Source organism: Thermobia domestica, chromosome 3 (genome assembly GCF_964235325.1).
Source record: "Thermobia domestica chromosome 3, izTheDome1.hap1.1, whole genome shotgun sequence".
NCBI lineage: Eukaryota > Metazoa > Arthropoda > Insecta > Zygentoma > Lepismatidae > Thermobia > Thermobia domestica.
The window spans coordinates 349407411-349428126 of NC_137456.1; the positions used below are offsets into that span (position 1 = coordinate 349407411).

At 31.6% G+C, this 20716-nt stretch overlaps 1 protein-coding gene across 3 annotated transcripts in view; it reads left to right on the forward strand.

Moving 5' to 3' along the window:
• The window catches only part of LOC145681293 (glutamate [NMDA] receptor subunit 1-like), a 132644-nt gene that overhangs the window by 61259 nt on the left and 50669 nt on the right, over positions 1-20716 (forward strand). For all 3 annotated transcript variants that reach the window (XM_081752934.1, XM_081752937.1, XM_081752935.1), the window contains exons 6-7: positions 16774-16874; positions 20005-20178. In XM_081752934.1, coding sequence (XP_081609060.1) covers positions 16774-16874; positions 20005-20178 — 275 coding nt within the window. The remainder of the gene's footprint in view (positions 1-16773; positions 16875-20004; positions 20179-20716) is intronic.

Consider the following 20716-nt stretch of genomic DNA (forward strand, 5'->3'; position numbering starts at 1 on the left):
GCCTGGGTGAAAATTTTACCTTGATCCGCCGTGTAAACAACATCTTACTTGAAATTCTCAGGTTTTTCTGAAACATGTTGTCTGCTTTGTTTGAGGAATCCCAGTGTGATCTGTTGCGTAAGAATGACATCATTCATTTGCATTGGGGAAAATATATACAGTTGAGATGCATCAATCTATAAATAACGTGCTGAACAAAATAACCTGCATATGGGCAAATTCTTATGCGTAGTTTTCGAAAAAATCTGCAAAAGCTAACTTTTTGTGCTAAATATTATCGTTTTTGCACAACAGCAACAAACTAATAACATGCCAGCTACTAAAGTAAAACTAGTGCTAAAATATATCCCACAAAGCCTTTCATTATGAAATCTGCTAGAGAACAGTATATAGTATAGTTAAACCCATTAGTGCCCAGAATTCCCCACTGGTATTTTGAAAAGTATTTTTTTGGTCTATTTGGTTCTAATAGTATTTTAAAACAAATGTTAGAATATTTTTGAAAAATATTTATTTTTTCTTGTTTTTCAGCCCAGCAACTTAAGTTTGCCAACAGGCACATACATATTCAAAAAAGGGAACATTTTGAAAAGTTACAATTTTGAGGGAGAAAATACACTGCAAAAACGTAACTATTAAAATCACATTAATCCTTCGTTTACAGACCTTCAATCCTTCCTTCTGGAGTCTTTCTCCTCAAAACATATTGTACTGAATAAACAGTGCTAACCTCGCGTCAATATATCATACAAAGAAAATGCAACGATGCTATGATAAAACAAACTCCAAAGTTACTTCACGATTAAAACCAGCAATGCCAATCCATGGATTTCTGCGCTATGACGAAGAATTGCCGTGGCAACTTAAATTGCCAAGGGGACGCAATTGATTAAGAATCTCATTTACTATAGTTTATATGTTACAATCTAAATTTTAATTAATTTTTAATGCCTTGCAATTAGTGATTTCAGGAATTTACATGTTTCTTTTAACAATTCATACAAACAATAAAATGAACGGAAAGAATATACATCAAACTTAAACGCAATACTAATGTAAATGTGTTCCTGTGATGATAATCACGTTTTTCTTTTACTTTAGTTTTTCATCTATATTTCTTGCGAGATACTCGATCACCTTTCATCACGATGATTTCTGAATTTAAATTATGAAGATGTTTGGTTATTCACATACTGGTGTATAGCACTTCATTGGCAGTAAAGTAAGAATCTTCTTTAATAATACCTTAAAAGAAAAACAACGAAACCATTCTGAGTGTTTTGTGTATGATACTTTTATTTCCTACTTATAAATGGCATAAAAACACACCGTTTAAGTTAATATAAAATATTTTCATCTACAGGGTGTTGTAAAAAATGTGTTACGATATTTTGGGAACAGATTTCTCTCATTAAAATTAAGGAAGAAAAAATTTATATCAGTGGTGCCCACCCCCCTCATGTCCATGACGCACCCCCCTCAATTGTCTATCCGTAGGTGTTCTTCCATGAAAAAAAAATCTTTTCCATTAATTTTTACACCCCCTCAAACATATTTATATAGATTTTTAACCCCCCAAATATATCAATGACGCAGTTTGCGTCATAGCTCTCCTTGTGGGCACCCCTGTAACCTGTTCTGAAAAGTGGACAGTTTCGGAGTTTATTGGGTACCAAAAACGTGAAACAAGGACCGATCGTAGTAGGGTCAAGACATCACTAAGGAACTAGATCCAAATGTCTATCTTTCAGAACCTCCGGTACTTGCACAATCATTTTTAGAGAGGCTGTTTGGGAATATTTAATCACTCTCCACCTACCTCTCTAAAAATTGGTGTGCGAGTACTGGAGCATTCTTAAACATGGATACAGTATTTGGATAATTCCCATACCAGTTCTTCAGAGATATCTTGACCCGACTACGATAGATCCCATAGTGGTGGAGCTATGAACTTCTAAAGTTCACTTATTTCACGTTTTCGACAACCTATAACTCCAAAATTATCCACTTTTGAACAAAGATAAACTTTTGAACAAAAAGATCCGTATGAACTTTTTTTTTTTTAAATTTTGATGTGAGGAGTCTCTTCCCAAAATATTACCACAAATTTTTGTAATACCCTGTATAATCAACTATACCCAACTTCCGGAATAAAATTTAAAAAATTCATTAAAACATTATTTTTTATTCATGTACATCACAGGAGTAGGAGAGTTTATACATTTAACCGCGATGTTGCCTTGAAAGTCATTGTTGTCATAACAAATTTGTATCCAGTTTGGTATTTTTTTTTTTTAAAAAAATCACACTTTTGTATAAAATTTATTAATGACTTCCTTGTAATGAAATTCATTTTATTTAAATCTATTTGTGTTCTTAATGGTGAAATCTATAATGTATAGCCACCGAAGTTATGTAGATCGGTATGTGAATAGCAAATATATTCAAAAATCATCCTGATGAAAGGCAGTCGAATATCTCGCCAGAAATATAGATGAGAAATTAAAGCAAAGAAACATAATTATCACAGGAACACATCTACGTTAGCACTGCGTTTAATTCACACGGTATTAGAATATCAACTTTTAACTTAGATCGACATATTTATATCGAACAAAAATACTTGTTTGATAATGATTTAACAGTCGAAATATCGTTACTTTTTTTTTTATTAACGTTATCATCAAAACAATTGCTTTATATGCATTGTACAGTAAGGGACACTTCTGGAGGGTACACCCACATGGAAATTTACGGCATAAGTTTATACCATCCAGAAGTGTCCCTTACTGTACAACAAGATGCAATTTTTCCTGTGTTTCCATCAACTCGTTATCACTGAGGTTGATAGAAGGAGAAGAATTCATTTCCGTAAACAAGAGGAGCTACGAATCGTGTCTGTGAATCCTATCATTTCCCGATATTATCTAATTTTGATTATTATTACCCACTTTTCAAAAGTCAGATTTATATTTTATCCTTTTTTTCTTACTGATCTATCAAGAAACCTCTTTTCAAAAAGCGTTCCATTTACATCTTTACCCATTCCTCATTTATAATTCTGTTAAACACAAAGGTTCTTAGTTTTCAATAATGTACAGTGGTACCTCATCTCAAGAAAATAATTCGTTTAAGAAAGTTACTCACATCATGAAAATCTTATATCTAGAATTAAATTTTTCCATAAAAGTACTGAAGAAATTTGTTCCATACAAAAAAATGAATTCTATACAAAATACTGGAGAAATTGGTTCTTTACTAAATACTGGAGAAATTCATTCCATATAAAATACTGGAGATGTTGGCTCTATACAAAATACTGGAGAGATTAATTCTATATAAAGTACTGGAGAAATTCATTTTATATAAAATACTGAAGAAATTTATCCTATACAAAACACTGGAGAAATTCGTTCTATACAAAATACTAGAGAAATTTGTTCTATACAAAATACCGAAAAAATTGGTTCTATTCAAAATACTGGAGAAATTCATTCTATATAAAATACTGAAGAAATTCATTCTATATAAAATACTGGAGAAATTCATTCTATACAAAATACTGGAGAAATTTGTTCTATACAAAATACTGGAGAAATTCGTTCTATACAAAATACTAGAGAAATTTGTTCTATACAAATACTGTAAAAATTGGTTCTATTCCAAATACTGGAGAAATTCATTCTATATAAAATACTGGAGAAATTCGCAGCAAAATATTAATATAACAATCAATTAACATGGCATTCTATACAGAAGAAAGATAATTTTGCTTATAAATAACAATGATAAATACAGATATAATATACTGTAGCTTCAGTATGTTGTTCGTCTAGTAATTCTTTTTGTCAATTTTCCTCCAATATTTTGAATTTACTTTATTGTCATCCTATTCATACATAATAGTTACAGAAGGCCAAATACACAGGACACGTCAGGAGCATTAGTATATCTATCTACAAAGCATAAAAAATAAGTATACAGTAAAATCCAACTTACTAAATTGCACATAGTATCAAAATAAAGAAGCAAAGAATACACCCAACAAGTATAAATAAACAGTGTACGACATTTTTTCCTCCGAAATACTATAATAAGGTTTATCTACAGAAATAAACAAACAAACAAACAAATAAATAAATAAATAAATAAATAAATAAACAAAAATAAGATTAAATAAAATTCAATGTCTCATTCTTAAACTTATTTGTATTTTGAGTGGTGTGGTAAATGGTTACACAATCTTACACATAAGAAAGTACACACTATTTATTGCCGTGGTATAGTTTTGTTATGTAACATATACGTCCGTAACTTACCTTGCATTATGTAAATATATATATGATAGGTAATGGCAAAAGAATGTCAATTAGTCTTAGTGTAAAGATAATGCTTTTGTATACGTACAGAGATGGAAGCGTTAGTATTCTACCTAGGCATAACATTTAAGATGATCTTGATTTCAAGTTAAAAGAAAAAAATAATTCGTATGGCATACAAAACAAATAAATGAAATTCTGCTGAAATGGAATATAATCTTTGTCCATTGCATAATTATTTTCATTTTCTTTTTAAGAGGGACAAAGAAATGTTTCACAGAGCACTATTGGAACCCAAGATACTGGCGGATGCTAATTTTAAAAGAAATTAGACGGAGAAAGGAAAGACAATACATGCTAAAAATGAAAATAGTCATTGATTAAGGAAAGCTTTTGCACAAACACACACACACACACACACACAATTAAACGTTATCATCATAAATATTATAATGCTCATTAAACAAATATCTGTTCGTAAGTTGATGCATTTGTAGCATTTCTTTTTCGCTCTCTTGTAATTCGGCTTACTAGCAAGAGTTTATAGCTTAAGTCCAAGTAGTACTATTAGATATAGCTGATAGGACCGAGGTACCACTGGATTAGATATGGCTGATAGATGTTATTGCCCATGACAATTGCCTAGAATTTAAAAAGAAGTGTTATAGCGTAGTGATCCCTAGAAAAAGCTAATTAGAAATACAAACAATAAATAGTTCTATTAGATCAATGTTCATTATATTTTACTATATTCTAAAAAGCAAAAAGCAAAATTTTACATAATCAAGTGTGTAACTATTACTATTTTCATAAACAATACTCTCGTCAACTTCTTGTTACACTGCTTTTTCTTAACAGTCAGAAGAAGCAAATTATGTTAATGTTATATGACAATAATTTTATTATTATTATTATTATTATTTATCTGAATAGCACAATTGATGTTTTATTTGCTTATAAAACGGGATTTACGGAAACATGCCTAGTGTTGTTCATATAATTAACACTACTAGATATATTTAAGTATGAATTAGATATTGCCCTACGTTTCGAGCTCTTTTTCTTCTAAAATATTTTTGTTTTTGACCTATATGTCCAACTTCATCACGCACACAGGTAGGTTAAAGATGTAGTACATTCACTTTCAGTATTTGGTTCTTGTTTTCATTTCGAACTTAATAGAACCACCTTAATCCCTTCTGAGTATGTCACTGCCATTGTGAAACCACCTTTTTACAACTCTCTGAGTTACTTATAGTTCGTCCTAACGCAGATACTACAAATCTAATTAGCTACTATGTTTGTTTTCTAAGATCGGAGCTGTTCTCTTTACGTGGGGTGGGGTGAAGGGTTTGTTGGGAGTGCAGACATGGATAGTTCTCTGCATTATTTTAGAGGGTTGCCACAATATGAAAGCAGAAGAAGTTAGTAAATATAGTTCATTTCATAGTTTGTTTTGTTATCTTATAAGATAATTGAAGTGATTGTTGTGAATTGAAGAGGAAAATGGAAAATCAGAATTGCTACAGAAAGTAAGTCGACCCATTACTACAAAAGCTCTACGAGAAATATTCAAATTTTGTAGAGAAGAGAGAAAAATAAAACGAGGACTCATATTGTCATCAAATAAGACAACGGAAAGAGTTTCTTGTGCTGTAAACAGATGCGTGAAAACTGTTAATAAGACCGATAAAAAGTATGAAAATGAAGAATCACCTGAGCAAAATATTTCTTCGCCAAGTAAGACGAAAACTGTATTCATTAAGTAGTTTTGAACAAGATTTTATGAGAAGATTCCTAGAATTTTTTACACAGCAAACTGATATTGTTAGAAGACTAATTAAAGGTAATGAGATCTTGTTTTGTGAAGTAGCTCAAATAAGCAAGACAAGCATAAGCGGTTTGTCTGATGTAGCTCAAACTGTCGCAACATGAGCATTCTCTTTACGAACGATGAAAAAAAAAATCGAAAAGAAATGTGGGAATCTGGTCGTGTTCACCAATGAGTCGTGGGTACGTATGTAGTGAAAAAGTTTCGGAAATACAGATTTTTCTGAAGTTCAGGAGAACAAAACTGCGAGTCAAAGGACTATCGTAATTTATACAGGAGGTGAATTGACTTAATTGAAGGAATTGACTGATATATTCCTTCAATTCAGTCAGAGGACTACCATAATGAACTCAACAGTAACATTTAGAGCAAGTGACTGCAAGGAAAACTTATGGCAAACCTTCCATCAGATTGTACAGTTATGTTTGATACTGCGTCGTATCATACTGTGCAACAAAATAAAACGCCTACGAGTAATAATAATAATAATAATAATAATAATAATAATAATAATAATAATAATAATAATAATAATAATAATAATAATAATAATAATAATAATAATAATAATAATAGTAGTAGTAGTAATAATAATAATAATAATAATGAGGCTTGATTGAAAAATAATAACATTTGTTTCGAGATAGATTTGGCCAAATAGAAATTGTTAACACTTGAACAGACATCAAAGAGAGCTCTTGTACATTATGTATATCATCACTCAAAAGAACGAATTTATAATTCCATAATATCATTGTCATTTGGTATAGAATATTCCATGAGGCGTTGCATCGGTGTATTTTCATGCATTTTGGACTTTATTCAATTCTCTAAATTAGGAGAAAGAAAAAAAGCGAAAGAATGGAACGAAAATTGCAAATAGCACCTGGAATATTTTTTTACTCAAAGAGATCAAATACTTCGGAAAAATGAATTTATTTAGCTGCCTGAAATCCAGCAGAAGGAAGTAAAAGAAAACGATAAATACATTGTGCAATAAAATTATTGTTGAAAATGAAAATTGTGTCTTATTTTTACAACGTTTTTTCCTTGACGAAAGAAGAGAATTCTATTTTCGAATTTACTTAACGCAATAATAATAATAATAAATTCAAATTATTTGATTTGATTTTTTTTCTTCATAACAGTTTATAAATATTTTCATTAATTTTATACATTTTTAATAGATTTTTTAAAAGAATAGAATATTTTTTTATCTATAAATTAGAACATATTTGACATTTTCTTTCAGACTGATAAACAACAAATTCTGAACTGTCAGTTATAAAAGGAAAACTTCATCTAATAATTTTCCAGGAGGTAATGTACCTAAAATGGAAGCCACATTTCCTCGCTGGACTGCTATGCTGATACGTTGTATCAGAAAAGTAGTAGCCCACTTTGTCACCAGTAAGGTGTGCTATACGTTGGCCTACTTCTTTGATGAAATTGAGCCCTTCGAGGCCCCAAATGCCGCTCGATTCAATGGCTACGGGCACGAACATGTATCCATCGAGCAGATCTTTATATTTTCTTCTTTTCTCGCATTCTCTGCGGGCGGGATGAATAATAAATTGTTCATCTAAACTTCGATTAGTTTCTTCTAATGCGTTGGAGTCATTATAGGCAACTTTGTTTCTGAATAAGTTGTTCAAAAGAATAAGAGTAAATTGAAAAAGATTGTTTGGAGTTCATAGTCTTTTACTTTGTGCATGACGCTAGATGTTTGTTTTTCTTTCTAGAGATATAGAAATAGAAAAAAAATGAAATGAAATCTTTGAGTTTTACGTCCCACGGATATGCCGGTTAAGCTAATGATGATGAGTAATGAATGAAATGGTAGAATAAAGAAAGTGGAAGGAAACGGGAGAACCCCGAGATAACCCGCGCACACGATGTTTGTCAAAATAGAAATAGAGTTCCTAGAAAATTTTATTCTAAATTTCTGGACTTCAAAGAAAACAAATAAAATCAATAGATAGATTTTATGATTTGTGTCTATCACTATTGTATTATTCTTGTCTTCATCAATTAAATTTATAAACTAACCGTAATTGGCTCAATAGTTTCCTATTGTTTATTACAAAATTTTGAGAAATAGATGTATCATCAAATAGTAATGTTGAAATAAGTATCTTGATTTTTAATATTTTATAAAAAATACCTTTTGATCTACTGTAGTCAATAAAACTGGTTTAATTTCTTATGGAAAATCGATCAACGTATGCTTGCTTTTGATCTTCAATACTGTTTTCAATGTGCTTTGGTTGTTATGATACTATCTGTAGTGAAATATTGTGTATTATTCGCTGTGTACGCTTTCGGTCATGAAAACAGCTATCTATATATGTGTACTTTATAAGGTCCTAAGAATATGAGGCAAAAGGGTTTTCTAAACCTTGGTGCAGTCACCAACAGAAGTTCATACTAATTCGATATATGTTCTTTGTCAATAACGTTGCAATGAATAGATTAACTTGAGTATGAACAGCGGTGTTATTCAGCCGGTTCGCACTGGTTTCCCCGAACCGGTTGTTAAAGTTTCTCTGATTCCCAGAACTGGTTGTTAAAAGTATCTTTTCACATCTATATTCAGTACTTATAAATAATGACAATAATTCTCTTGTAGTATTTTTTGAAAATCAGCATACAAAATATCAATTTACAAATGTTATGCATGAATCCTAGTCATTATTACTAGTATTATTTAAATAAATAATAATAATATAATCATATAGTAATAATACTAATACTAAGTTAATTAACCAAAAAATGATTTAGGTGACACCACTGAGTATGAATATTTTAAAAGTTTAGCGCATGAAAGTTTACAATATAAAACCTAATTTATACTATTTGTTATACTTTCCACAAACTATAAACAGATTAAACCACCCTCAGTCAAAACATTTCAGGAAAAGATTTATGCTCATCTTTAAAGGAAAAAGCCAAAGAGAGACAGTTTCTTAAAAGGCCTAATTACTGCAAAATTAAAATACCGCTAATTTTATAGTAATTATGTGATATTTTCAAATAGATAAAAGATAATCGAAATGTGGAACAAGAGCGCGCTAGACAATATTATTTTGCATGAGATACCGTTATCATGAGTCACCTAGTAGCTTTCGGTTTGCAGCCATTTATAAACGCGAAAATAAATGCCGATTTTCTAAATGAGTGGAAACCGAAAGCAGATAAGTGAGTCGTGATAACGGTATCTCATGTAAAATAATATTGTCTAGCGAGCTCGTGTTCCACATTTCGATTATCTTTTATCTATTTGAAGATATCACATAATTACTGTAAAATCAGCCGTATTTTAATTTCACCCTAATGAGGCCTCTTAAGATTGTGTGCATTTTAATAATTCTTCTTTTCTGCAGTTGTACATAACCAAAAATATAGTTTTAGCTGTATGTTTTTTCTTCCTTAGATTTCCAAACTATCCTAGCGTTCCAAGAATATAGTTTATCCCCATTCTAACCTCTCTACCCAAACCGAAAGTGGAAGTAATCTGATATTATTTTCAGTTTTAATATTAATTGAGAAAATGTAACATCAGTAATAAATATTAAACATAATAACAAATGGTTCTGAAGATGGAAATATAATTATGATAGAAATCTTTCTTGTATATGGACTACTGGTGATACATGTTGTTCTTGAAAACTTCACTTTTAATTTGAATATGTTATTGATAACATATAAATAGGTCACAACGTTCTCTCTACGCCGAATAAAACTTTCACACATTGATCTGTTTGTCTCTAAATTATTGACAAAAGAACATTATGGGAGGTATTTGGACTTCTACTGGCAACTGCACATACACCATTACCTTACAATTAATAGCATATAGTTATGAAGAAATCAAATTTAACTTATGTACATACATATTCTAGATTGCTTTTCTATATTTTTGAATTGACTAGTGCTTAAGAGCCTGCCTTACTAAAAATAACACAAAATTTACAATTTTTTCTTTTGCTTGCTTTTCATAAGTGAAAGGAGATAATGAAATGCAACTTACCACAATCATAGATAATGCTGTTTTACAACAGAAAATATGAACCTGAATAATTGCCATCCACAGAAATTACAGTGTTACCAGAATAGCATTTCCCCCAAAATCTAAGTTAAAACAGTGACTAGAGGAACGAATTCAACTGCATTTGATTATGTATCATGTTGTCTTGGTATCCTGTGAACTACTTTTTAAATAACGTTATTATTCAGTTTTAATAACTGTATGTTTAAACTATTTTGTTTATTACAAATTAAATACAACTATTATTTAAAAAGTAGTTCACAGGATACCAAGGAAACGTGATACATAATCAAATGCAGTTGAATTCGTTCCTAGTCGTTGCCTTAATTTAGATTTTGAGGAAAATGTTATTCTGGCAACACTGTAATTTCTATAGATGGCAACACTAAAAATTCTTCAAGTTCATATTTTCTGTTGTTGAATAACATTATCTATGATTGTGATAAGTTGCATTTCTTTATCTCCTTTCACTTATGAAAAACAAGCAAAAGAAAAATGGTAAATTTTGAGTTATTTTTAGCAAGACAGGCTCTTAATACGTAATATAAAAGAATTATGATCCTTAGTGTTGTCAGGCAGGTAAGCGCTTATGTCTTGCAGTATATTGTGTGAAGTTCTAAGTAATGCTGCCAACACTGTTTTGTACCAGGACATTTTAATGTTTGTAGCTTCAACCGTTGTTTGTTGATGCTATTATGTAATGAGTGGTATATTTATTATATCTAAATGTATGTGAAGATTATGTTATTTGTGCAGAGATTCGTTTTTCATCAACTCTGCTCAATTTTTTCTCTGATTTGTGAAGTTTCTTATTTTCAATAAATATCAAATTTCTTTCCTTTGACATCATCCCTTCTTGTGTCATACTTGGTCCGTGATGATGCACGCACACGAATTGTGGGAGGAAATTAAGCCGTAGACTCAAATATCATAAAAATCTGGTTCCTTTAACATTAATTTAAGGTCTTCATTTCAAAATACGAGAGTAAGTCAAAAATTATCCGGAATGTAGCTATAACTTCTGTTTATACGGACCTCTGTCCTCGTGTATTTCATTGTTATACTGTTATGGTCATGCTATAAAAATTTGATTCTAATTCTTCCATTTGTTTTCTTTTGTTGCAGATAGATCATGGCTGCTCCATTAGAAGTTTGCACCCAAGAGGAACAACGAGCAGTGAATCAGGTTTTTGTGGTCGGAAGGTGTATCAGGGACTAGAATCCATCAAATATTTTCGGCACAATACGGGAACAGTGTCTTGCCGCAACGGAGGTCTACGAATAGATTCGAAAGTTCAAAAATGGTCGCACAAGTGTTACGCTGGAGGAAGGAGCTGAACGACCATTGAACTGTTTTCTTGAATTTTTGAATCCATTCGTAGAACTGCGTTGCCTCAAGACACTGTTCCCGTATTGTGCCGAAAGTCGTTGATGGATTGCGGCCTCTGATCACTGCTCGTTGCTCCTCTTTAGTGCAAATTTCTAATAGAGCGGCCATTCTCTATCTGCAACAAATGGAAGACAAATGAGGAAATTAGGATCAAACTTTCATAGCATGACCACAATAGGATAACAATACGAGGTCAGAGGTCAGTATGAACAATGTAAGAAAAGTTATAGCTACATTGCGAATAATCTTTGACTCACCCTCGTACTTCCTAATTTCATCAGAATTATAGCAATATGAAAAATTCCAGTTTTTTCTTTAAGTTTTACTGTAATTCTTTGCAGATCCACTGAAGGCTGAAAGAATTTTCAAATGAAGGTTTGAATGAATATTTGTGGCAGCAATTTTCATGTTTTATAGATAGCGGGTTTTATTTTATTTATTGCACGTATTTACATTTAATAGTTAAGACGTTGTTTTCTACACTTCGCGAAATATTTAGTTTGAACTAAATGTTTTAGAATTATTGTGTGAAAGAATTAGCGAAGTGCGAAAGAATTTCCTTTCAAAAAGCTATTCCAGAATAAGCCTTGCACTTTCAAACTTTCGGCTATCCCCTGTAGACTTGTTCTTCATGAAGAATAAAAAATGGAAGTAAACTAAATAAATAAGTACAAGGAATTAAAAATGAATTGATTATACTGTATATTGATGTAGTTCATTAGATAAGTAACAGATTGTAGTCAAACCAAACATTCTGGCGACTAGACAAACGAATTACTGCAATACGCAGAACCATGCATTTTCTTGAGCGCTCTTCCCCGATAAATGTGTTTCTTTTTATCCTTTTCATTTATTTTTAATTTAATGTCACATGTTTATGTACCGAGGCTAAGGAAGATAATAATGATGGAGTAATAAAATTTGGAGGAAATGGAAGAACCTTGAGAAAACCCTCGCACACGGCGTTTGTTCACACAAAACACACTTGGCGGAGCTGCGATCAAACCACGGACTCCACGCGCTAGAAGTCAACACACTACCACTGAGACACCTTTCATGCTTATTATTATTATTATTATTATTATTATTATTATTATTATTATTATTATTATTATTATTATTATTATTATTTCTTTTGCTGCAATTTTTATCCTTCATGAATAATGTTCTAGAGGCATCTGAAAATTTTAAAGGACAACAAACATTCAGGAATGAAAATGTTAAGGAAATGAGATGAATGGTAATAGTCCTCATAACAGTTGAAGTTAACATTTATTTATTTTTCTTGTTTTTGACTGTAATATCGCACGTTTATGAGCTCTGAGCAGCGGCCAATGTATGAGATAACCACAGGAAATGCTCACTACTTTTTACATTTTTTCAGATTGAGATTTTTTTAAAAACCAAAGTTACAGAAAGAATTTTAAAAGGATAAGCGGATCCCTTTTTACAAATTGATCTGTGACAGTCATTTGACAATTCAAAAGCTCCATAAATGTGTATGCAAGTCATATATATTTTTACGTATTATTTTTTTTCTTCATGACTTTTTATGTTATACCGTACCTAGCATATTCCTCTCATGCTTGTTTCACTAATCTTTCATATATTTTTCACGTTGAACATTGCTGAAAAATTATTTCGCATTAATACAACGAAATAAACATTATAGTTGATTGCTTTAAAAGTGACTTTTCTACGTTCCAAACGAAATTAAATGCGATTTTATTTTCACAGTGACGAATCTTATCAGACTTTTCTCATATATGTGCTTCTCATTTGAAAATGATAATTAAAGAAGAAGCATTCGATCATTTGATGTGAACCAAATAAGATATAAAGTGAAGCTCTAGTTAATCATTCATCTTGACGCAATTTTTACCTTTAATAATCAATTCTTAATGACAATCCGTATTATCTATAGCCATGTTCGTAGTTATTATATTGCTCATTTGTAATATGATTGTACATGTACTTTATTTCAATTGCTGCTTACTGTGTTAAATATTGTACTTTTGTGCTGTGTCTACGCTTTCTAAGTACATAAACATAAATTCATAGCGTTATAGGTATTAAATATAAATATTTCAGTCTTTAGTAGAGATGATTGAAAACTAAATTGACGTATTTTCAAATTTTGTGTTCAACTGTGTTTGTAGAGGAAGATTGTTTTTAGTTTGAATTTCATTCGAAAAATATTACCACTATCAATCTTTGAGTATCCCAAGTTTCTATTTGTAGATGAAATTAGAGCAATGAAGAATTATCTAATTCTTCACTTTTGCAAATATTAAATTCTCTTCTGTGCTTTTGCTTTTGATGTTAAAACTTCTTACTATCTACAAAAAAAGGCTTTGTAGAAATGTGAGGGCGAATCAATCCAACGGTTTTATATTCAGTTACAAAAGTTTTGTTCTATCTCTACTATTGCTTTACAGTTAATTATAACATAAACACGTTTTATAAAATAAATGTATTGACTTTTACGTAAATGTTTAGAATGATTTACCATATACAATGGTTTCCAACTTTTTTGTATACTGACGACACATTTTTCTGAATGACTCGATATCGCGATATAGTTGTTTAAGTTTTTAATTATTAATAATATAAATTATAATGATATAAGACTGACAAGTTTTTATAAAGTAGTGACTGTATATAGTGCTCAGACTTGTTACTGCCGCAGGAGGCATTGACTGGTACAACTGTCTCGACATTGATTTCAACTAATTATTAAATGCTTCATCATTTTTAAATTCTAAAATTTCGCGACACAACCTATGGGACTTAGTGACAGGCTAGTTGGAAACCACTAATATATATATATATATATATATATATATATATATATATAAGGTGGTAGGTAACTCCACCGACAAACTTTGGGAGGCGATTCCTTATACGAAATGAAAGGAAAAAGTTCTAATAAACATGGGCCGAAAAATGCCTCCTTTCAGAGTTATGATCCATTGAAAATTCGAAAAATCATTTTTCAAAACTCCCTAACTTAGAAACTATAGGACCTATCCCAAGCGGTTTAAGGAATTACACAGGAACTAGTATCTTCTCTATCTAAATATCCATGTTTTACCATCCTCCGTTATAGGTGAAAGGTACTGTGAAAAGGAAGTTGAAGTATAGGGGTACTCCTTTAAGTACTAATGGTGCGTTCGTTTCGCTGGTACCGGTGAATTCTGAAACATTGATATTTAGATAGAGCGTATACCACTTCCTGTGTAATTCCTTAAGCCGCTTGGGATAGGCCCTATAGTTTCTAAGTTAGAGAGTTTTGAAAAATGATTTTTCGAATTTTCAATGGATCATAATTCTGAAAGGAGGCATTTTTCGGCCCACGTTTATTAGAACTTTTTTCTTTCATTTCGTATAAGGAATTGCCTCCCAAAATTTGTCGGTGGAGTTACCTACCACCCTGTATATATATATATATATATATATATATATATATATATATATATATATATATATATATATTACAAAAATTTGTCACAATATTTTGGGATTTGATTCCTCACATCAAAATAAGAGAAAAATTCATATGGACCTGTGGCAGGAAGTGCATAGTTTCGCAGTTATAGGGTGCCGAAAACGTGAAAAAATGTGCTTTTAATGGCCATAGTTCCACTACTGTAGGACCGATCGCAATCAGGTCAAGACATTACTGAGGAACTAGTATGTGAACTATCCAAATGTCCATCTTTCAGAACCTCCGGTACTTGCACGATCATTTTTAGAAAGGCTGTTTGGGAGTACTTGATCACTCTCCACCTACCTCTCTAAAAATTGATGCGCAAGTACTTAAGCATTCTTAAACATGGATATTTGGGCAGTTCACATACCAGTTTGTTGGTGATGTCTTGACCCAACTACGATAGATCCCATAGAAGTGGAGCTATGAACTTTTAAAGTTTACTTTTTCACGTTTTCGTCATCCTATAACTCTAAAACTATCCACTTTTAAGGACAAGTCCATATGAACACTTTTTTCTTTTATTTTGATTTGAGGAATCCGGTCCCAAAATATTGTGACACATTTTTGTAACACCCTGTATATATATATATATATATATATATATATATATATATATATAAGCATCATTTTTATATTTATTGCGCATATTTAACTTACATATCGAGCTATGATTTCTTATGATTATAAATGTGACTACCATGCATAGTCAATATCCTAAAAGAAAAGAAATACAAGACAACGTAAATAATATAGCTACACAGAAGTACTTTAGTATAACACATAGTAAAGTATTTAGGCAAATACGCACATAAGATAATAACATAGTACAGAAAAATAGTTACTAAACATACAAGAACATAAATGTTTATAAAGTAGCTGTTAGAAATATGCATATAGCAATATAATGTTATATGTACATACAAATGCAGTACTATTTACAGACACATAAACCTTATTACCACATATAATACAACACTTATCTTGGAATATTCAACATAATTTACCCTTGTACCAAAAAGATCCAAAAAATATGGACATCACTTTGTATAATTTCAATACATATTCAAATGTTAGTGACAATTAAAAGAAAGCTCAAAAAATAACGAGAACTTATCTTGTAAAACACAATTTTTTCTTTGTTACTATATTTATGAATTATATAGCAGTAGATATTTGAAAATGATTAATAACGCCTTAATTGATATTTAGTATGACTAATAGTATTGTAATTTGTTATTTCAGTTATTTTTTCTCTTCATATTTTTAGAATAGTTTATATATATTGAATTATGTGTGAGCATAAAGATGAAAACTAAATATAAGATATTCAATATCAAATTCTTGTTGGCAGAACAGAACTTGTGTTCCTACTTATGCATTCCACAGGAACATATATTGATATCTATCAATGTACTGCATTAACGAATTCATCCACACTCCACGTAATCAGAAATCATTGAAATTAATTCTTGATTTAATTTGTTTTCCCCTTAGAATGTAGTTTAATTGCTGGACTTCAAAAGAGTATCTTGATTTCATTTACATGAAAGAGTTTATTGTAGTGTACTATCAATTAATTTCTAAATATCATTACATTATTTTAATAACGTGTAAGGAGAATTATATTGTATATTTGATTCGTAAAGACTGATAAGATATTTTAACTTATTTTATTTTTTTACTCGTTAATAGGTGGAGGATGTGATCGAATTTGAGGCAGGATTAGACAGCTTTATGGGACATTTGCAACAAATGAAAAGTGCTCAATGTAGAGTTTATCTGTTATATGCAACGTAAGTATTATTAAATGTCTTAACAATGTTTTTGTTTAGAGCTAGTAACTAGAAAGATGGATTAGAGAAACGGACGGCTAAACTCTAATTCATCCATATTTCTAATTACTAATTGTAAGCATTTGTACAGCAAGAAGTGCAATTAGTGAATCGATCAAATAGAATGTACGGTCTTTTAACTAATTTTATTTTTAAATGCATTGACCTAGCAATAACTTAATTATATGTATGGCTACTAAAGAAACTAAACTGACTAATGGTTGTGACTATTATTAACTTAGGTTCACGATTATAACTTATTTATTGGTAAATTGTTTCACAATGCAATTGAAGCTACAGTAAGTGACTGGAACAGGATCATTGTAGTATTTGAATCTGTTATATTTGTTTCAAACTATACGGTGTATCATTGAAGAAGTGAAAAAGACGGAAGAAGTGAAAAAGACGTAAGTTCCAGAATAGAGCAGACTAAACAAGCATTAAATAGGAAAAGAGGAATACTAACATCAAGAAATGTGTCGTTGGGCGTTCGTAAACGACTTATTAAGACTCTGGTATGGAGTGTGGCGCTTTACGAATCAGAAACGTGGACATTGAGAAAAGCTGAAATATCTAAGCTGGAAGCATTTGGAAAGTGGTGTTAGCGCAGAATGCTGCACATATCATGGACCGAAAGGAAAAGGAATTAAGACGTACTAAGTAAAACTAATGAAGGACTACAGATTATGAAGATAATAGGAAAAAGAAGAAACAGCATGCTTGACCATCTTTTTCAGCACTCCGATTGGATCACTGTGCTGATAGAGGAAAAGGCAGAAGAAAAACCAGGAAGAGGAAGACCAAGGATAGAATGTCTAGTTGCAGTTACGAAGAAGGGGCCTTATCAAAGTATAAAACAACTCTCCCAAGGAAGAGAAAAGTTTTAAAATTTCCATGTTGCCCACCGACCTATGGTTGAGGTGAACAAGAAGAACTAGGGTGTATCAAGTAATTTTATAATAGTCACTGAAATGTACTGGCTGAATTGTCAATAATCAACTATAAAACGGGACATGGCACAGTTGTAGAATTGTGGCACATTGTAAAATTAAATTAATAATAATACATCTGTCGTCAGTTCTTAAATAGATCAGAATATTGTGTTCCTGCAATTTGTAAATCCTATTTGTTGTCTGGTAATGTGTTTTTAATAGATAGTAACTATAGGTACTAACAAGTAACAAGGAATGACAGGTGCAAGAGCAAGAATACCAAAAGAATTGCCGCTGGATGTCAACGTCGCAGAAAACTGTCGTAGGTTTCATCAAAACTTTCAGATATACATGAAAGCAGCAGGTCACGAAAATAAATCACCGGAAGTTAAAGCAATTATAATTACTTAATGTAATTCGTAAAGAGGCAGATAATAATGTATTGAATTGTTTGATACATATAAATTAAGCAGTGAAGAGGCAGCTAATAATGGTAAAATATTGGATTTTTTTTTTTAATGTTTGCAAATCCAAAGAAAAATGTTGTAGTGGAAAGATATATCTTTCCACGTCATGGTACGATGTGTCAGAATGTTATAGGCAAATTTAACTATGGCGGAATTTTTTTCGATACATAATGGAAACCATGAAATGTGTTTAAACAACAGGGTGTTTGTATATTAACGATAAAAAAGCCGCTGACGATGATGGAGCTTCCATTCAAACTTTTAACATTAATAAATATATAGATGCATTTATAAGTTTAAGAACAACATGTATTTTGTAATTGAACGCTCGCATTCTACTTATTATGTCTTGTATATATTATGAATGGCATCCTAATTCTTGCCACAAATTTTCAAGCATAATGGGAATAACAGGAAAAGCTTTGACAGGAGAATTATAAACACGTAACATTAAATTTATCCATATTTTCAGTAATTGATATTACTGAGTTATGATAAGTCGTTACACGATTATTGAGAGCGTCTGAAGTGAAGTTGTGTTTATGAGGTGCATTACGAAAGTAGACCGACAAAAGTTTAAGCAACGTTGTGCTACCAAAGTTTGTGTAAAGCTTGGCGAATTCGCTACTCTGACTTATGAAAAGTTAAAAAAAATACTTATGGAGAACATTCCGTATCCAGGGCATGTTCAAAAAATATCATCTGGAGGTGTTATCGTCCACTTTTCGGGGCTCGTTCACAAGGAATTTGTGCCAACAGGATAAACTGTCAATCAAACTTTTTATCGGGAAGTCCTTGAGAGGGTGCTGCACCACGACAACGCATCATGTAGCACAGCATGAACTTTTGACATAAAAGAGCATTTATGTAGTTCCTCAATCTTTTTATTCGCCGGAACTCAGTTCCCGTGATCTCGTTTTATACGCCTTGCTCAAAAATTACTTGAAAGGGCACAATTTTGGTACTTTTGATAATATCCAGAAAAGAGTAAGCCATGAGCTGAAAAGTATTCCAGCTAAAGCCTTCCAGCATTGCTATGAAGAATGGAAACAACGCCTCCATTGCTTGTAACTGCCCAAGGGGACTATTTTGAAGGGGGATAACCTTGATGTCTAAAAATAATAAACTTCATCGTTAACAGAAAATGCCTCATTACCTTTCTAACACACCCCGTACACATATCCCGTTGAGCGTCTTAGCTTGCTGGAATCATTAAAACCGATAGGACAAAAATATTGAAATTAAGCAGAGTAAGAATTATGATATCAATGTGTGAACATTATTTAAAGTGCCAAGTAACATTGAAAATTTATAAATTTGCTTTAATTACATAGTTTAGGACAATAAAATAGCGAGATAAGTATACCAAAGGCCTAAGAGTCAGCTAAGATATCAAGATAAAATTCCAACAATAAAATTGGAGATAGCAATGTTGACGCAAAAACTTTGTTAGACTGGAGGGAATCGAACCACAATCTCACTCCCGGAGTAATTAATTTACCACTCAATTGTACAGCTTTGTCCATTTATTCTCACACACGCCTAAAGTAAAATATTTAAGCACATATATTTGTGATATTTTCGCATTAATAGAAAAGGTATCTGTACGTTTCCGAAGAGACGTTTTCGTTAGAAACTTTTATGTTGTTCTAAATTAGCCTGTATACATATTTTTTTTCCTTTTCTTTTCAGAAAAAGAGATGCCGAAGTAATATTCAACGATGCAGCGAAATTTAATATGACCCAAGCAGGCTATGTGTGGATAGTAACTGAGCAGGCTCTTGCCGCCAACAACGCCCCTTTAGGAGTGCTGGGTTTGAGACTAGTCAATTCTACAGATGAAAAATTACACATAAGGGATAGCATGTAAGTGAAATAATAAAGGGAAAGATTTCAGGTTATAAACTGAAAACGGAACACAATAACACTGGCAAGGCTAGGTGATAGAAATATATATAAAAAATACAATAATATGGTACTTGTACCGATTATTGCCCGGGTCCTTAATATGGCCCACCCACCATATCTCTGCACAATCTCTGCAATATCTCTGCACCATATCTCTGCAATATGTTTACGCTTGTCATCAGGACATAGTTTATATTGTCATCCAGCAGCACCAACGTAAATCTGCAGAGATATTGTCTGTGGTCATATTAGGGACCCGGGCCATAATCGGTACAAGTACCATATAACAGTTTCGACACGCTAACTGTGTATTCATCAGATTTCCATTCCTTCTCTCGATCTCCTTCCTTTTACTATCCTTTCATTTGTCTATTCTCCTCTTCAGTTCTGGAAAATGTTCTTTAATTATTTTATCACACCTTGTTTCAATATTATCAAACTAAACACACCAACACACTGAGCAAGGCTAACTAACTAAACTAACTACCTAACTAAC